This window comes from Gordionus sp. m RMFG-2023, chromosome 1 (genome assembly GCF_954871325.1).
Source record: "Gordionus sp. m RMFG-2023 chromosome 1, tfGorSpeb1-WG-v2, whole genome shotgun sequence".
Lineage (NCBI taxonomy): Eukaryota > Metazoa > Nematomorpha > Gordioida > Chordodea > Parachordodidae > Gordionus > Gordionus sp. m RMFG-2023.
Genome location: NC_088775.1, coordinates 45,228,029 through 45,248,134, shown reverse-complemented (window position 1 = coordinate 45,248,134; position 20,106 = coordinate 45,228,029). Strand labels below are relative to the sequence as shown.

The 20,106-nt window shown below is 26.9% G+C and overlaps 1 protein-coding gene across 1 annotated transcript; it reads right to left on the bottom strand.

The window, feature by feature from the left end:
* Positions 1-722: 722 nt before the first annotated feature.
* LOC135926184 (putative uncharacterized protein DDB_G0282133) lies at positions 723-16,970 on the bottom strand. Its single transcript, XM_065461941.1, has 9 exons — positions 16,841-16,970; positions 15,900-16,718; positions 15,554-15,853; positions 14,670-15,410; positions 14,245-14,316; positions 2,903-4,810; positions 2,670-2,831; positions 1,880-2,583; positions 723-1,705 (listed from the first exon to the last, which is right to left on the bottom strand). Exons 1-9 carry the CDS (start codon positions 16,953-16,955, stop codon positions 959-961), a joined length of 5,568 nt encoding a protein of 1,855 aa, XP_065318013.1. The 5' UTR covers positions 16,956-16,970; the 3' UTR covers positions 723-958.
* Positions 16,971-20,106: the final 3,136 nt, after the last annotated feature.

The following is a 20,106-nucleotide window of genomic DNA, read 5'->3' as shown; positions in this document are numbered from 1 at the left end:
TATCTAATTTTGTTAAATGTATATAAAGATTTTTATTAAACGACCTTATATGACATTTGAATATAGATGGTATTATTAAATTATGTTAAAAAAATTTTAATCAATAAATTACATTTTAGTATTGAGATTTAATAAATTTATTAAATTATTAAAAGCCCAAATATATTTCCTAATTTTATTGAATATTAGATGAAAAATACTTATATTTTTCTTAAATATACAGGAACTAATTTCCTTGTGTCATGATATTATTTTGAAATGCCATTTTTTATTTTATTATTTGAAAAGTATCATCAATAAAATCATTCATTAAAATTTTACAAGTTATATATGACTCTATTGTCTTGAATTTGATTCGTATTCTTTTTTTTCCCAAAATCAGTTGGGAATGGACTTAAAATCGAATCGTAAAATGAATTTATTATTGCACAATCAAATATTTTATTAATTGGCAAGCATAATAAAGTTTAAGATAATATTATTAATATTTCTTTTTTCTAATTTCTTACTTTAACTTTTTATATTAGATGTATTTTTTGCTTTTACAAATCTTTATGTTTCATATTTAATAATAATTTTTTCCCATTTCAATTTATTTTTCCCTTTTTTTTAATATTATGATATTCTTATTTTTTATTTTATTTTTCTCTTTATAAGAGATATCTAATTGGAAGAATAGAAAGACGAATAAATGAAATTATAAAAATATAAAGAAACTGGAAAGTACATCAAAATTAAATTTTATATAATGATATAAAAAAAATCGTCTATTAGTCTGTTTATTTTATGACAATTTGTCACTATCCCCGGATTTAAAATTGATTTCGATTTGTCTAAAAATAGGTGTCGTCATTTTTAATAAGAAATTAACCTAAAAAAATAAAATCATGATTGAAAATATATAAATTGCAAATATTAAGATATTGTCTAAAAAATTACAAAAATAAAACATTTTTTTTTAGGGAAGTCGACATCTTTGTTTTGATTGTTCAATATTAATTTTTACATCCTTATCATTATTATTTGTTTCAGATACATTCTTAATATTATCTATTATCTCCATTGAAATATTTTTGTTTGAAGGATCTTCTTCCCTAACCAACAATTTGTTTTTGTCATCCATTCTCGCCATAAGTACGTTATTTAGAGGATCTGTTTTTTGCTCCAAGGGTCTGATTGTATCGGTTACAATCGTAATAACAACTGGAAAAGTAGTATTGTCACTTGCTGATGGAGAAGAATTTATTATCTTACAAAATTCTTGAACATTCATATTGTCTGAATTCCCCGCCGGAAGTGGATTGCTATCTTTTGCTTTGGAAATTAAAACTGGAATTTTTATTTTATTCTCGTTACTATCGTCATTGGTAGTCAAAAGTTTATCATTGATGAACGACTTTTTAATGTATCCAGGCGATAAGGCTCCTTTATGAAGCATACGACTCGATCTTCCACTATTTGGTAAGTTGTTGTTATTATTATTTTGATTCAGGTAAGCGTAGTTATTGTTTCCGAGATCATCCAAATTTTCTTGGGTGTGCCCATCTTGGGTTATAATGCTGAGGTCAATGTCGTGAGAAGAAAAGGATTTAGCGCTACCAGTTCCCATTGTCGTTTGACCAGAAGTGACGTAAGGGTAATAGTAATAGTAACTCCCTGTCTCCATTGTGTCACCATGTGAATTTATAGTTTTGCTACCATTCTTCTTTTTCGTATAATTTTAGAATGAATAAGTAAATTTCATTAAAATCTTAAAGAAAAGAATAAGGAAAAAAAATAAAATAGCAGGAAATAAACGAAATTTAAAAGAAAATAAAGAATTGAAATCGAGCAAAAATAAAAGGAATAGAAAAATAAGAACTATATATTTAAAACCAACGTTTTTTCCTCCAATGCTGAATTCCAAGTCGCGATTTTCATAGGTTTTGCACTTTCTTTTTCGGTTAACGACTACATACAAAATAACGGCTAATAAGATAGCTGCTCCGAAGGAAACAATTATGACAGATATTATAACAACAGTTGTTGCATGACGTGAATCTGGATTTTTGGAGCTTTCGTCTGCTACAGATGAAGTCAATACTCTCTTTGCGTCTTTAGGTATTTTTGTATTAGAAAGTGGATAATTTTTAACTTCTGCTTCAGTAATAATTTTGTTATGGAGAAGACGAGTATTGTCTGAAATTTTTATACTCGAACCGGATATAGAATTGGTTTTAGCCAATTTTTCTTCAGCCTTAAAAGAAGCTACAGTCGTATCATATGCTTTAAAAGTCATCACAGTAGTGTAATAGGCGGATATATTATTATCAATATCCTCTTTGCTATTTCCTCTCATCGAATCTTCAGTCATTTCAGTAATAATATAATTTAAATTAGGAACGCCATGCATAGAGTGATTTTGAGAATTCATGGAGCTATTATCGACTGTTTCTTTGTGCGGATTTTGGTGAAACTGGTAAATGCCTAGAGGGAATGGATTGATTGTCCGCTTATTGACATAACCAAAATTAGAAATTGTAATAGGATTTATAGCAGTATCAATATTGTCTGATTTTTCAGTCGGCCATTTCATTTCGTTTGCTTTTTAAAATTCATACATATAAAAAATAAATAATTATATATAATTCCATTTTCAAAAAATATAACAATTATTAATCCAAATTTACTGATATTCGTCCTCCAGATACCTTCTTTTATTTCCCCAGAAATAATTGAAATAGCATCGTCTACTTTATAATTCATTTCTCTACGATCATCGTCTTCTTTTATTTTCACAGAAGTAATATAAATATTATGGTCTGCGTTATAACTCGTTTGTTTAGTATCGTCTATTGTTTTTATTTAAGTGATTTTTATTTATAGGATTATTTTAAAAAATATTAAAATAATTATGACTCACAATCTAGTCTGCTCTCCAAAGAGGAAGTCTTATTAAAATTAACGTCTGCTATCGAATGATGATGTGCAATCTTAACTTCCGGTTTACTGCTATAATCCTGGTCTTCTACCGTAATTTTATTACCATAAGACACATTTTGGGCGAGTTTATAGCCATATGTTTGATTCATTGTGGTAATTTCCCTTTCATAAAAATTGCTACCAGTTGAAACCTCATGATTAATAAAAGAAGCGAAGGTTGTTAATAATTGTGATTCTTCTGCCACTGTGTCATTGTAGATGGATTCATAAGTCGTGGATTTGAAGAAATTATATGTAGGCGATACTTTAGTTGAATTATCGTCTGCACCTTCCATGTCTCCAAATTTAAATGAACTTTCTGTAAAAGGCTTATAATAGATTTGATTGTTTTCTTTTAAATTTTCCGTGAAACCAGCATAGTTATTATTGTCTCTTAAACGGTAAACAGTACCAAGAATAGAAACAGAAGAAATAGGGGCAGGTGATACAGAGATATCTAAATTCGTTGTGTATATCGGAATATTGGATGAAAGAATTTTTCCTGTTTCCTGAAAATTATGCCCAATTTCATCATCTCGGATATTATTATCTGCTATACCCATTTGTGCCATGGCCTCTATAGTGGTACTATATTCATTTCCAGCTCCGTAAGTTTCTGTAGATAACATTGTAGTAGAAGGATAAGACTTTTCGAGCCACTTATTTGTTATGCTTGTCAAGATTTCATTATTATCATTATCCTGAAATCGATTCATTTCCGTCATACTATCATTTATTTTAAGTGAATTCAACATGTTAAAAATGCCGCTCCCGTAAGATGGAACAGATAATAATGACGTAACTTCACTTGGAGTGATATTACGTTGTAGCCATTCACTCATTAAAGCTATCAAACTTATCAAATTATTTTTCGTTTTGTTATTCTCAATATCAGCATCACTGGCATTGACTTTCAATAAATCCAAAATGGCTGATATATTAAATTGGCTTTCTCCAAGATTTTGAATTGATGGTAAATTTTTGAAAGTATTACTTTCTAACCATTCATTCATAAAATTTGTTAAACCTTTCTTTTTAATTTCATTTTCATTAGAAGTAACTTTCAAAAAATCTTTCAAGGTAGACAAATCAAAATAGGCTTCACTATGACTTTGAGCAGACGATAAATTTCTTGAAGCGTTATTTTGTAACCATTCATTCATTAGATTAGTTGAATTTTCACTTTCACTAGAAGCCCTTTTTAACAAATCCATAATGGTAGATAACTCAAAATCAATTCCAGCTTGACTTTGAGCAGAAGATAGAGTAGTGAGAGCGTTACTCTGTAGCCATTTAGTCATATGTTTAGTTAAACTTTTAAGTTGAATGTTTTCCCTTTTAATTTTATTATCATTATCATTAGTAGAATCAAAATGATCATGCTCATAGTTATGTGTATATATTACGTTTCCGGATTTTTTCTGTAGCCATTTATTCGTAAGTGTAGTTAAACTTGTATAGTCAATTTCTTTAGAAGTAACTTTCAAAAAATCTAAAATGTTAGAAGAATCAAAGAAGCTATTCTCATAAGACGATATCGTTGCAGTAGATTCATTGATATAATCATCCATCAAATCCTTAAGATTAAAATGTACAGTCTTGTTGTTTATTCCTTCATTATTAAAAATGGCACTCATATTCTCATTATAATTCATTTTCTTATTTAATTTGTCATTATTAAAAATGGTGTATATATTGACATTGTTATTATCATTTATTTTCTGGTCATTTATGTTTCTATTGTTATCATTATCAATTATTTCCTTGTTATTTATTTCATCATTATTAAAGATAGTGTCCATATTTTTTGATTGGTTGTTAGTAAATGAAAGGTTAAAATTTGATTCAACTAAATGGAAACAAGAAAGTTAAAAAAAATGAATAATTAAAAGAAAAAAAGAATAATTAATTGAAAAGAAAAAGAAATAAATAGTAAAATTTTTTATTAGAATAGAAAAAAGATTGTAAAGATTGGGAAAAAGAATAAGATATGGAGTGTAGTTTTGGAATAGCCTGTGAAATTAAATAAATATTTATTAATAAAATAATGAATAAATAAAATTTCTGATTTTTTTCTCAGAATTTTTTTTAAAATTTCTCAGGAAATACTAAAATGCTTAGAAATCTGTTACTATTATTAAATATTCTTTTAGTGTGGTTTGCCTAATGCTTATTTTTTTTTATTTATATACTAATTATTTACATTATTTTTTGATTGACAATTTTAGGCCTTAGGAGAACCAGGCTTGTTAAAATTTTTATAACACAATTGTTCAATATTGGTAATGAAAGCTAATAAGATTTTTAATTATCTCTTCTTGTTAATTTCAAATGAAAGGTAATTTGACTAAATAATTGTTAATATTCATTCTAGATCTTCTGAGAGGTTTTTTTTTGAAATGATCTTCTAACATAATTTATACTATGGATTTCAAATAAAAGCCAATTTTTTAAAAAAAACCTTGTTAATTATTTTTATAAGTTCTCGGGGCTTAGTTCCTGAACGGAGGAAAGGGGAGGGAATTAAAAACCTTTTCTGCAAAAATGTCTCGATAAAAGTATCAAAAGAAAACGAATAAAAAGATTTATTATTGCATTATTAATCATCATAATATAGTTAGAATTAGTCCAGATCTTAAGGAGGGGAGAATTGAAAACTTTTTCTATCATAATATCTCTATGTGGGTATTAAATGAAGGCTAATAAAAGAGACGGAGAGTGGGTAATTGTTTCTAAAATAATACTTGACATCAAATCAAAGCTAATAAAAAGCCTATTGCTTTTTAATGATACATTAATTCCTCAAATAAGAGGGGGGGGGGAGGTAAATTTTTAAAAACTTATTTTTACAATAATTATTTAAAATTATAAAGAATAAATATTCATTATTTATAAATAAGTTTTTATAAAATGCATTGTTAATAATTAATTGTTTTAAATTTTCAGAGTTCTGAGCCGAACCTGGGTTCAGGACTTTTTTCTGAAAATCTTAATATAATAAAATTTATAATATCAGAATTTTAATGATGAGTTAATGAAGAGTTAAAGAAGATATTTTTATTATTAGAATTATCAAATTATATCTTTTTTTGTAAAAGTTTTAAAAAAATTAAATAACAATGTAAATTTTGTCTATTCCAAATCCCTGTTTATTATAGTAATATTTATATAACTAATGATATTTTTCAGATCAGCAGGATATTTAAAACCAGGGATCCAAACCGAACCTGAACCGAACCGTTAAACCGCTAAAAACCGTTATTTTTTATCGAACCTAAACCGAACCTAAACCTCTAAAAAAAATTCTAGCCGAACCTGAACCGAACCTCTAAAATCTTCTGAACCGGTTCGAGTCTCATAATTTTATGCTTATAAAATAATGTGTGAGTTATTACTAGTAGTATATTGCAAAAATTTTAATTATATTCAAATTGTTTTAAAAATTATTATCAATCACATTTGATTGATAAACGTGAGTCATAATTTTTATAAACTTTAGTATATTGTCATTTTACAACATTTTTTAATATTTTAAGCTTATAAATTATAATGCCTAGAAAAAAATTAAATCTAATATATAAATTATTTACATATAGCATTATAAATGACACATCAAATCTGATATCATATTGGCAATGCCAGCTACCCAAGCAGTGGCGTAGACAAGGGGGGTTTTGGGGTTGAAACCCTCCCCCCATCACCCCTCAAAAAAAAATTTTTTTTTAATTTTTTTTTAAAATTTTTTCTGTTTCAATTTAGAAATAAAATAAATAATATATAGGATATTAAAATGAAATATATTTTTATGAACTAATAAAATATTAAATAACAATTAAATATATATTGTAAATATATTTTTATTGTTTAATTAGATATTTTAAATTTCATAATAAAATTTAAATTGTTAAACTAAATTTAGATAGTTTTTAAAATTTTTATTTAATTCCCACATGGATATAAGAAATTTTTTACTAAATAAAGGTAAATTTAAATTGATTTAGAAAATTTATGTAATTTGATTTGATTTAGAAATAACAAAATCCTCAAATGATGATGGTAATGGTATTCACTTTTATAATATCTTTTATTTAAATCTTGCAATTAGAATTACAACCAACATACTCAGGGAAAACAAATGAGTTAGCTAAAATAAAATCATCAAATGATAATGGTATAATTCTAAATTATCATTTATAAGTTCTCTTAATTTTTTATAAATAGAAAAATTATGTATTATTAAAGAATCTGAGCTCTCAGTTGATTTGGCTGGAAAATCATCAAATGATGGTATGGTATTTTATAATATAATTGAGTTCTATTTTTTTATTTGTAAATTATATTTTCATTTGAGTTAATAAAATTTTGCAATGTGCTTTATTTAGTTATAACCCTTTTTTATATGAAAAGCTCATCATTTTGATTATTGTAAATTCCCAAATAATCTTTAGATATTACAACATTCACAAGCAGAGTTGGGCAGTATTGTGAAAACTTGTATCTTAGATAAAAACAAATAATTTCCTTCTATGTCTTACCCTGTCTTTTAAATTTGTAATAGATAACTTGAATCTTTATTTAAGATATATTTTTAATAAACTATATTATTTTCAAGAGCATCTTTCCATCTTGTATATACTTGACTTACCAATGTTTTGAGTTTTTGTAACCCGGGTCCAGCATATCTTAGTGAAAAAATGACGCACACTTTACAAAAAGCTCCCTTTTCATTAGCTGAATAAGCAAGCCACTTATATTTCTTAAGCCACGATGTTTGAAATGTTAAATTTCTTTTATCCAAAGACAATGTAGCATTTGTCAGGTGCCCAAATATTTTCCACAGCCAACAATTTTTCATTATCATTTTTAAACTGAAATTTTAAGTATAATGAAATATCTTTTTGAGGACATTGATTTTCTATATTTTTTTTTAAATTTTAAAATATATATTTCAATGTGAATTGTAGAGTTCAGACCTGAGCAGCACAATCAACAAAATAAATATCATCTCAATTCTTGTGAGATATCTGATGCTTTAAAAGCCATCTCTATGAATCAAAAGATATCAATATCTAATGTATTGAATAAAAAAAAATTGATATTGTTACAACCAACAGAGCCAGAATAATTATAATAATTGATGCAATCATTTGGCTAGGGAGGCAGGGCTTAGCATTAAGATCTCATAGAGTATCAGCTGGCCCCTTAACACTTTCATCTTCTCATAATGAAGGGAATTTTAAGGAATTGCTGAAACTTTTATGCAACAATAATGATAATTATATAAAGCTTTTTGAAAGCTCGGCTAAAAATGCCACCTACCTTAGTCCATGCATTCAAAATGAAATTATATCCATATGCAATAAGTTTATATTGAAAGAAATTTCTACAAAAGTGAAAAGCATCACCATTTTTTAGTGTTCTGGCAGATGAAACATCGGATGTTGGTAACATAGAGCAATTATCCATAGCAATAAGGTTTATTGATATGGAATCAGGTCATTATAAAATGAAGGAACTCTTTGTTCAATTTATTGATTTACATGACACTAAATCAGAGACGATAGCCAAAGAAATTTTAGCATCCCTTCAAGATCTAGATTTAAATTTAAATCTAATGATAGGCCAGGGATATGATGGAGCTCCCACAATGAGTGGTCATGTTAAGGGAGTGCAGTCAAGAATTAGAGAGCTTTATAGCACCGCTTTATATGTTCACTGCAGCTCACATTGCCTAAATTTGATGATATCCGAGGCATGGGAAATTCGAGACATCCGGAACAGTTTACGTAAATTTTTTTAAATTTAATTGGAATTTATTAGATTATTATGTATTATAGATAACTTTTTATAATTTAATATATTTTTCAAAATTTAGAAACAATATCGTCTGTTTGTGACTTTTTCACACCACCCAAAAAGCGACAGTTATTTATCCGAACATTTGATGATATTGATTCAAATAATCCAAAAAAAAAACTAAAACGATTTTGCCCAACTAGGTTTATCGAAAGACAACAATCAGTGAGACTCTTCATAGAATTATATGAAGTTATTCTTGCAGCACTCGAATCCTACGTATCCAGCAAAGAAAAGAATTCCTCAGATGCTGAAAATTTTTTACAGGCGATTACGAAGCCACAATTTTTAATATCAATTCAATGTGTATATTTTTTATTTAATTATACTTATGATTTTAGCAAAATACTTCAAAAAATTAATTTGAATTTAAGAGAGGTTATGAATAGGGCAAAGGATATTCTTATTAACAAATATCAGAGAAAATGTGGATGAAAAATTTCATGATATTTACAAGAAAGTAAAGGAGATCGCTAATTTGTTTGGGATCGAAATTTTTAAACCTAGAGTAGTTTCTAGATAGTCAAATCGCTTAAATATTGATGCCTCTTCGATTGAGGATTTTTATAAAATAAATATTTTTATTCCCCTTATTGACACATTTTTATTTCAATTAAAAGAAATATTTATTAGTCATAATTTTATTTTAAAAAGTTTTTATTTTCTTCTGCCGGTTGAGTCTGAATTGTTGATTACACATGAAACGCTAGAGGATATTAAGAAAATCTCAGAGTTTTATTCTGATGATTTATCAGGATCGTATGATAAGTTACTTTGTGATGTCGAATTTTGGTATAAAAATCTCGACAGAATAGAGTGCTCTTTGAGACCTAAAAATGCTTTGCAGGCTCTTTCCATGTGTAATTGCACTTTAGATTCCCTGCCAAATATCAAACATTACTTTTTATTTTAGCTACTTTACCGATTAGTACCTGCACCAATGAAAGGTCTTTTTTAACTTTGAAAAGGTTAAAAACCTATTTAAGAAATAGCACCGGTGAAAACCGTTTAAATGGATTAGCCCTTTTAAATATTTATAAGGAGATTATTCTAGATAAAAATTTGATTCTAGATGAATTAGCCAAATCTCAGAGAAAAGTAGACCTCTCTTTATAAATTCAAATCTATGATTATCATATTTTCTTAGTCATAAAATTTTTATATGCAAAACTTAATTATAATTAATTCTTAGTCATAATATTTATGTATTTTTAATAAAAGTATTGCTTTTGCAATAAGAAATATTTATAGATTATTTTGTATTAATTATAATTGTTAAATTATATTTTTTAAAATACCATACAAGAATTACTTATATTTTATTGAATTATATATTTTTTAAATATAATTATTTACAATAAATTTTTAATATAATAATCTATATAAAAATTTCTACATTTTGAAATTTATTTTATTGTAAATTATCATTAAAATAAATGCATAGTTAAATAAAAAGATTTTATTTATACTAAAGTATTTTAATAATAAATAAAATCTATATCTAAAATTTAAAAAAGAATTATTTTTAACACTCAATCAGGTATATTGAGTGATCTTAAAAAATGTAAGGTTCGGGGAGCAAATTTTTTTCTTTCTATATATGGATTAATTTACAATTGACTAAACATAGATTAAATTTTTAGAATAATGTTTTCAGTGTTCAGTCGCTTATTAATCATAAATTTAGCTAAAATTGTTACTAATATTTTTTTTATTCATGCTTGTTACTATAGTGATTAGACACTAATAAAGCACATAATATTGCCAATATTTAAAAGTAGAGTTTGGGGGCTTCGTCCCTCCCAAAAAACTTTAACCCCCCCCCCCCCCCCCATGGATAAATTCTGGCTCCTCCACTGTACCCAAGTTAGTGTTGAAAGATGTTTTTCAACAATTAAATTTATATTATCTTTTTATAGATGTAATTTGAGTGAGACGAATTTTGAAAATATATTAATTGTGCGGCTTAATAAAAAAATTTTAAGTAATTGTTCATATTAATTAATCATTGATATATTTATTTGTTATATTTATAAATTAAATATTATTTTATAATGTGCAATTAATAAAAATGAAGGTTTTTATTTTAATGAAATAAAAAAATTTTTTCCTTATACATAATCCTAATGTAGGTTTGAATACAAAAATGTTCAAACCGGTTTTTAGAGGTTCGAACCGAACCGATATATATTTTTTGCGAACCAAACCTGAACCTTGAACCGTTATTTTTATCCGAACCTGAACCGATATTCTTTTCGGTTTGGATCCCTGTTTAAAACAATGGATTTTATTTCAAATGAATTTTAACTTTAAAAATGAAAGAAAACTATAGCAAAAATATTAAAATAGATTGATGTTAATTTAATGAATAATTAAGCCTTATAATAAAATATATAATTTATTCTATGATAATTGTCTAGATTATCTCTTCCCGAAGTCCTGTAAAAATTCTGGAATAATTTTTAAGTGTTGGTTACAATTTTACACCAGTTTTTCTTTAAATTTACTTTCGAACATATAGAAAACAGTAACTACAGACAGAGGTAACCAAATATTACAGATTTTGTGTTTTGCTATTTTCATAAACTAAGAAGTGAATTATAATAAAAAAAAATATTACATAAATTAACCTTAAGATTACATAAATTATCATTAATATTGCATAAATTATGCTTAATAATAAATTTTGAATAATATTACCTAATTTAGTCATTATCAATTATTTATATTTTTCTATGATACATTACAAGCTTTTATTTATTACTTAATTCATATTCTTCTGCTTATTCACCATAAAAATGACGAAAAGGGATCGAAATACTCAATTTCAAGCAGATCGATATATCAAATTTTTGATTAAAACCGCAAAAAATTTAACCCAGCCGCATTCCCTCCCCCCGTTTATCCTCAAGAAAAAATTCATAATTGCAGCCCTAAAAAACGTATGCCTTTCTTTGAATAATACCTTATAGGCCATTATCCTATATTTGTTATTTCTACCGAAAGTTCTTTATGGATTTTAATAAACAGTTTCCATATATGCGGATGGTGACCCACAATAGGCTAGAATCGATTATATTAACCCTTACAAAAGTTATTTTTGCTGTCTAAATCTAATCTAGTTACTTCAAACAAATTCCAAGTGGATGGCGGAAAAAGGTGTGCTATATGTCGCTGCGGTTGAGATATTTCATTATGCATAGGCATTTCTTGGGCGTGTTAAAGTGCATTTCTACCTGCCATATTCTTAGTTTTAATATGTATAAATGCACTGTAGTCCTAACTATCAAGGAAGAATATTAAATTTTTATATAGTAAAAGAAGCCATTATTATAAAAAATCTTTCAATTAAAGGGTTTTTTTAAAAAATTTTCTCCACTTTAAAATAAAGGTTATTATTCATTTATTTTATCAGATAAATACCCAAGCAAGAGTCACATTAAAGATGTTTTCTCCACTTTGTTTATAGGATAGTATTTTTTTGTTTCATGTTTAATTATATTTTCTTTTTAATAATAAAGATTTTTTTCCATATTTTTATTTATTTATAGGCTATTTTTCCTTAAGATTGTTTTTCTGCAGTTTATTTTTTTCGCATTTATTTCTGGCAGGTTATTTTTTTCGGCATTTATTTTTTCTGTCAGGGTTTTTCCCCGCATTTCTTTAGGGCGAGTTTTCTTTCCCACAGGCTTTTTTTTACCATTATCCGTTCTACAAGATATGTGTCGATTGAGAATATTGGAAAACATAGTGGTCTTAATTGTATATATAAATAAGCTTGATATTGCAAGGCCTTCGGTCATTATAATAATTAGCCGTAGTCTTATGAGAGCCCGAGTACTAAACATCCTGGAGGTTGCTAATTTATCATGAGATGAGTACCTGATGACAGAGGAGTTTAACTTCAGTTCCTTTGTTTTTAAGTAAATTCTTTATTTGGGATTTCACATGCGTCTCTTTCTTTTTATAAAAAAGGTTTATTCGAACTTGGTCAATAATGCCGAGACAAAAATAAATGAATGTTATCTCTTCCCATGGACATATAAATGAAATGAAAACTTTTCAAAAAAATATAGGTGGCAAAATCAAAACCATTACATCAGATAAAGAATTTTATATATTATTATTTTAAAATATAATTATGTTTTTTTGCCACTTGTGGCTCCTATTCTAGTTTATAAAATGACTATTTTTAATTACTCTCTTAGGTTATTATCAGGCTCATCTATTTAATTATAATTTTTTTTAAAAATTGTGATCTTAATTATATGCAGTTAAATATGTTTATATCAGTATAAATTTAACTGGACACATACATCTATTTAATGGTAAATTTTTGTGGTTTTAATGGCTAGATCTTACCTATGTATTATTAAAATGCTTTAATATGTTATATTAAATAGGATTTGTCAAACTTTTTATGTGAATAATATTAAAAGAAAAGTCTACTAATATTTATATAAATATCAGCAATTTGAATGTGTATTTTTCTTCGCAACAAAATAAAATGTATATAACGATTTTTTAAAAATGATTTGCTCAATTGGATGGATGAACTTAGGTAGCCAGCGGGGTAAGGAGGGGGAATAGCAGGTTTCATGAATTGTGTATTACAAAGTCTTCGCTTTCTAAAAATAGATTATATTCTATTTTAAATTTTAGCAAAAAGTTGAAATTTAAATATTTCTTCCTTGTGTATTAATATTTTATCTCACAATAATTTAAAGTATATTTCTTACATTTTATAAACCTTAATAAAGGATGAATATAAAAAAAATTTTATCAATCAAAAATAGTTTTATTTAATTAATCTTTACTAATAACTAGGATTAGGCAAAATTTTTATAGTTTATCTAATGTTCAGATATACAAGAAAAGGAATTTGCTGAATAGGTATATTTCTGAAAATAGGTGTACTACAAGGAGAAAGAAACTGAAAAAAACATGTCAGACAAGATGGAGCCTACGATATATTAAGCAGTTACAAATTTTTAGATCTAGAAGAGCCTATTTTGAGTGCCCTTAGAGAAATATCCGAATTACCTGAACCAAGCATTTTACCTGAATGTTATACATTATTAGTTTCAATAGCCGATATTTTTATGATTATGAATTAGAAAATTATTTAATTACACAACAATTTTATGAAATATTTTTAAATAATAATATGGATTTGGCTGTGGTTATAAGAATTGCGAATATTATATAATATAACTTAGAAAACTAAAAATTATCTATAAATCCTTTTGAGGATATATTATATCTTGATATCGAAAAATTAAATATTTTATTCTGAGCATTTAGGAATTTTTTTTTCTTAGTATTTCTGTTTTAATCTGAGCAATTAAATAACAAGAAAAAATAAAAAGGAAATAAAAGCAATAGAATTTTTAAAAAACAATAGTTTCATGAATTAATTATACATACTAGACGAACTCCTAAGAACAGGAGTTGTACTTTTCACGGGAACATTTATTTCGGCAGGATGCTGAGTTTCATCTTGAGATTGATTAGTTTTGTTAAAATATCATACATATTTGGTAAAATTAAATAATAATTTAAAAGCAATTTCTTTTACTTACTATTTCCCTTTTTTCAATTTCTTATCTTTTATTTCTAATTCAACTTTATAGGAATAGATATAGTAATTTATAAAAATGTAAAATTAAGATCCGATTTATACAACCATTTTTGATTTTTTTTACTTTTCCTCTTCCCCTTTACATATTTATTTCTTCACCTTTCATATTTCTTATTATGTCTTTTAGTATCTTTACTTCCTTAATAATTTTTATCTTTAATTATTAGTTTAGTTATGAACTAACAAATGATGCAATCAAGGGAATAATTACCCCCGTTTATTTTAGGTTCGGTCTTATAGTCGACTGTATCTTCCTGTGCGTTGTCAAGTTCCAAACTATCTTTAATGGTTGAAACTAACAATGCATCATCTGGTTTGATTTTACCGTAGGTCTCACCAGTAACAGAAGTAGGTGTTGAATTGTTCAAAAATCCAGACATTTGATTGGTCAGGATGGATTGCATTATATTGAATTCAGGATCATTAGTTTCCAGTCTCATTACAGAATAAGGTGAGACGTTGTCTTTATTATTATCATTTGTTATAGAATCTGTTGTAGTAATCGTCAAATTATCATTTACCGCCGTTACAGTGTGTGACTCATTTTCGAATTTTGTTCTATTCCAAAAATCAATTTTTCTAACACCTTCCCCTCCAATTAATCCTGCCCCAAGAATTATAAGTTTATTTATAACATTAGTACTTTCACTTTTGTTAACATTATCATATGCCCGTCTCGCTACGTCGGTAGGATGTAAAGATGAAAATGGCAAACTGGAAGTCATCACTATCATAGTAGACGTATTACTTTCAGCTAGATTTTTTTTATAGTCTTCCCTTATTTCAATAACCGTTTTAGGAGTTATTTTTTTATCGTCCTTTTTATCTTTTTTCTCATTAATATCTGTTTCCCTTATAGCGGAGGCAAATGAAAAATTTACAGTAGGCAATGTTGAAGATTGTGTTCCTTCTCCAGAAATATCTAAGTTGCCTAATTCTGTTTTTATATCTTCTGTGATTAGATAAAAAAGATAAAATATATTTTAATATTTATAAAAATTGACTCTTTAAACTGATTATAGTAAGTGAAACGAAACACATTAAGAATATTTTTTTGGTTATGATCACAGTATTAAGTAAACTAATTTTTTTTACCCATGTTATTATTAATATTCGTTATAACGTGATAAGAATCATCTGTTATTCCCAGAGAATAGGATATATTGGAAATTATATCTCTATCTAATATTGAAATTTCCGGTAATGGAAAGCTAGCCAGGGCAAACGATACGTTTTCTTTATGAATAAGAGTCACACTGTGATTGGTTAATTTTATTACTGTGTAATTGACTAGTCCTTGTATGGGCATGTGATCAGATGTAATATTCACAGCAGGGGGGAAATAGTTTTCCAAATAATTAGCGGGAGAAGAGTAGTTAGCACCCTCAGGTATTCCTGTTATAAATGTATCAATTTTAATATTTTTTAATAAAAAAACTACCAAATGCAAACAATCCAGCACCACCTGCTGCACCGGCAGCCAGAATAATGCCTGGAAATGCGGATTGCGATTCCATACGATTGGTTGTACTTGTAGTCGATATTTCGATTGATGTAGAAGTGGATAAATCTTCACTAGTCGTGGTATCAGATGTTCCTTGTGTAATATTTGTCATCGTAATGGAAGTAGATGCAGATGATAAAAGGATATTTTTTGACGAAAGTACACCGTTTACTATGAGAAGAGCTAATTCTGGACGATTAGTACTACTGTAAACACCTGTGGTAGAAGCTAACGACATGTTCTCATCATCTATTCCTTCATCGGTATCATCATCCTCTTTTTCGTCATATAATTCATTAGTAGTATTTCTCATATCAAACTCAGGAACAGATGAAGAAGACAATTTATTTAGAGAGCCTGACTCGTCTTCTTCCGTCTTTCCGAACTTTGCATCAGAATTAGATATTATTATTATTCCACCAGTAACAGAAGTAAGATTAATTCCTTCAACAGACGAATCTATCTTTTCTAGCATATCATTCCCTGTTCCATCGCTAAAAAAGTCTGAAGACGATTCTGTTGTCATTTCTTGTTTCAAAATACCTTGGGTTCCATTCTTCCTACTCACATGACCACCGGATTCACGATTAAAGATAGATGCAGTCATGCTTTGAAATGGAGTTTTATCATTTTTTGCCCCTATAATGGTCATATTAACTTGCTGGATAATGCTTGTATTAGAGAGGTCGGCAAAAAAATCGTGAATTCGGAGAACACGTGATCGATTGGCATTTGGTGAATTTATTATATTCATGTCTAGTTGTTTTTAATTAAAATAAATAAATTTACAAAAAAACTAATTTTTCTTTTCTTTCTTATTTATGTTCTATTCTTAATTTCCCATTCTTTTTTAACTTATGTTTAAATCATTCATATACCTGTTAAGTTAGCCATTTGTACGCATCGAAAAACAGAAGTAAAAGTGAGAATCAAGAACGTCCACGTGATCATTGAATTGTTTCTTTGTTTACTTTTACTGAATAATAATATCATTTATTTGATTTTTTATTTTATTCATTTACTATTTTTCATATCTTTATTTATTTGTGTTTACCTTTGTCAAATATTTTAACACTTTTATTGTTTTTAATTTTGTTTATTGTTTTTTTTTATAATTATGTTTATTTTTACATAATTTTGTTTATTTTTTAAAATTATTTGTTCACTTTTTATTTATTTTTTGTTTAATATGTTTACCTTTTTTTAAATTATTTGTTTGCTTATTAATTTTTTTATTTTTTCTATCTTTATTTTTTATTGGTTATACATTTTTGGATAAATTTCCACGGAATTCAGAATTATATGGTTCCATCTGCATTCATGAAAATATGTAATAAAATTATATAATATCAAAAAAGGATTTTACTACTAACTTCTTCACTCACTGTTACCCCTCGTTTATAGTAGGAGCGAATTTTCGGGGAATTATAGAAAATTCGCTTTATTTTTTTTTTCGCCCCTAATTGCAAACTATGAAGGAGAATTTAACCTGCATTAAAAGTTAACACGAATTTACGGCGAATTATAAAAAAATAATTTTCTGTATTTATTAGTGGCAAAGCGTTAACTGTGAAAGCAGGTTAGGAATGGGCCTATTCAAAAACATTGCTATTTATATTTGAATTCAATTATAATTAAGATTAAGAGACAATTATTCTTTTTTAAATAATTTTAAATTCCAAATTTAGTTATATCATTAAAAAAGAATCGGATAGCTATTTGAATCTACTTTTAGCAACTATTCTTGTACTACTAAATCTGCCCGTTCCATTGAAAATTTAAAAAAATCCATGATAGAAATAGAATTGTTAAAAAATACTTCTTAATGTATCTAGTAGCAATACGTGCCCTAAAAAGTATCTAGATATCAATTATGTATATAATCATAAAAATGAATCTTAATATACATAAAAAAAACAATAATTTTAGATGCACTTTTTATTATTGTAATATTGTGTAATACTTTGCTACCGAGCCCTTCATGAATTAACGACCACCACCCAAAGGATTATTACAGAAGGAATAATGTTATACATGTATTAATGCTCAACTGTATATATATGTTTTATTATCTCCATGATTATGTATAAATGAACATTACTATTAAAATATGTGAACTATATTATATTGGCGCAGTAACGGATTAAATATAAACTATTTTTTAAATGTGATATTTGTATGAATGTATTAAATGATTTAATGAAATTAAATTATTGTAAAAAATAAAAATTGTAAATTAGAATTAAAAAATTATGAAAATTTGGAAAATATGATAAAATTATGATTGATAATGAAGTTTTAATTTGGAAAATGAATTATTAATGGAATACGAATAGTTTTAAATGAATTAGCAAAAATCACACTTATATGGAGATTGGGTTTATGGAATAGGGTAATTGATATATGATGACAAATGAATATATGTGTAAATGATGTGAAATCTTATGAAAATATCTATTTTGGGAGGATGAATTTTATGAAGGGATGAACAAATTAGATTTATTAACTAATATCTGATGAATATGAAATTGATTTTGACATAATTATATTGAATAAACTAAGATTATGGAAATATTGAATATATGGAGAAAAACTATTATTGATAAATATGGTTATGGAATTATGATTCTTACGAAATATTTTAATCATTTGATTTTTGGTTATGAGAAAGAATATTTTGAGATTTTGACAAGGACTATATTTTTGATATATTTTAATACTAATGGGGCTCCCGTGGCTAGGTATTACTTTGGGTTAAAGGATAGCAATGACACTGTTTAGGAATATGGATTATCTCATGAGCCATCCAAGGATGATAGCGATCTCTTGATCAGCTCTAGAATAATAGTGACCTCCCTCATGGGCCATCCAAAGATGATAGTGATCTCTTGGCCACTCTAGGATAAGGGTGACCTCGTGGGCCATTAATACAAAGGAGTCGATAAGGTTCCGGCAGGATATCTGTTGATATTGATAATCTGTTGGGAGATCAATCATATAAAGGGATCGATAAGGATACCTCCGATTGGATATCCATCGATATTAATACTTCGGTGGGAACCAATATCATACAAAGGGATCAACAAAGATACTCTATGGGGATATTAGTCTATATTGATACTCCAGCGGGAGATCAATAATAGTTTTGGTATGGATACTGTGTGAGATCAATAATAAAGGCAAAACTATAAATCGAGCAGAGTCTGGTATATTAAATTGCGCATAAAGAAGAATGATTAAAAATTGGACAGAAAAGGGAAGACGAGTATAGACCATGAGGAGAATGAATATAAGAGTATTTCAAAAGTATGATGATGACAGGATAGAGACCTCAAAGTTGCAAAAAGAATTAGTGATCCAAACTTGTAAAAGGGGGAGAGATGTAATATTGTGAAATAGTTAGCAACGTCATCCAAACTTGTTAAAGGAGGAGGAATGTAATATTGGGTACTGGTTAGCTACCGAATATTTCATGAATTAACGACTACCACCCAAAGGATTTCCAGAAGGAACCATGTTATCCATGTATGTTTATGTATGAACTGTATCTATATGTTTTGAAATCTTAATTGGATTATGCATAAATGAATTACTATTAATTAGTGCTGTAAACGTTACTACAAAAAAGATACGCGTTACCGTTACTCGTTACATCTGAAAAAAACGAGTTACCGTTACTCGTTACCTTTTCAAAAAAGGAACGCGTGTTACCGACTTTTAAAAAAAGTAACGGGCTACTCGTTACTTAAAAAAATTAAATATATACAAAAATAATATTTTTTTTTTGACAATATATTATAAAATAAAACTATACAAAAAGAATATATAAGATAGTTTTATAAAAAAATATTCGTATATTTATTATAATATAAATAAAATTATACAAAAATAATATATTATAAGATAACATCATGTAATAATTTTTTATTTATTTTTAGCAACAATGATTTCAAAATTTTGATCAGACAAACAAGAGCGCTTAGTGCTCAACACGGCTGGTTAAATAATGGGTTGTTATATATAGTATTTGAATAATAAATAAAATCTATAATGAAATTCTCTGTTAAATTTTGTTATTGGATAAATCCTGGCTACACCACTATTTCATATATATATATATATATTATTTAAACAAAGTTTTTTA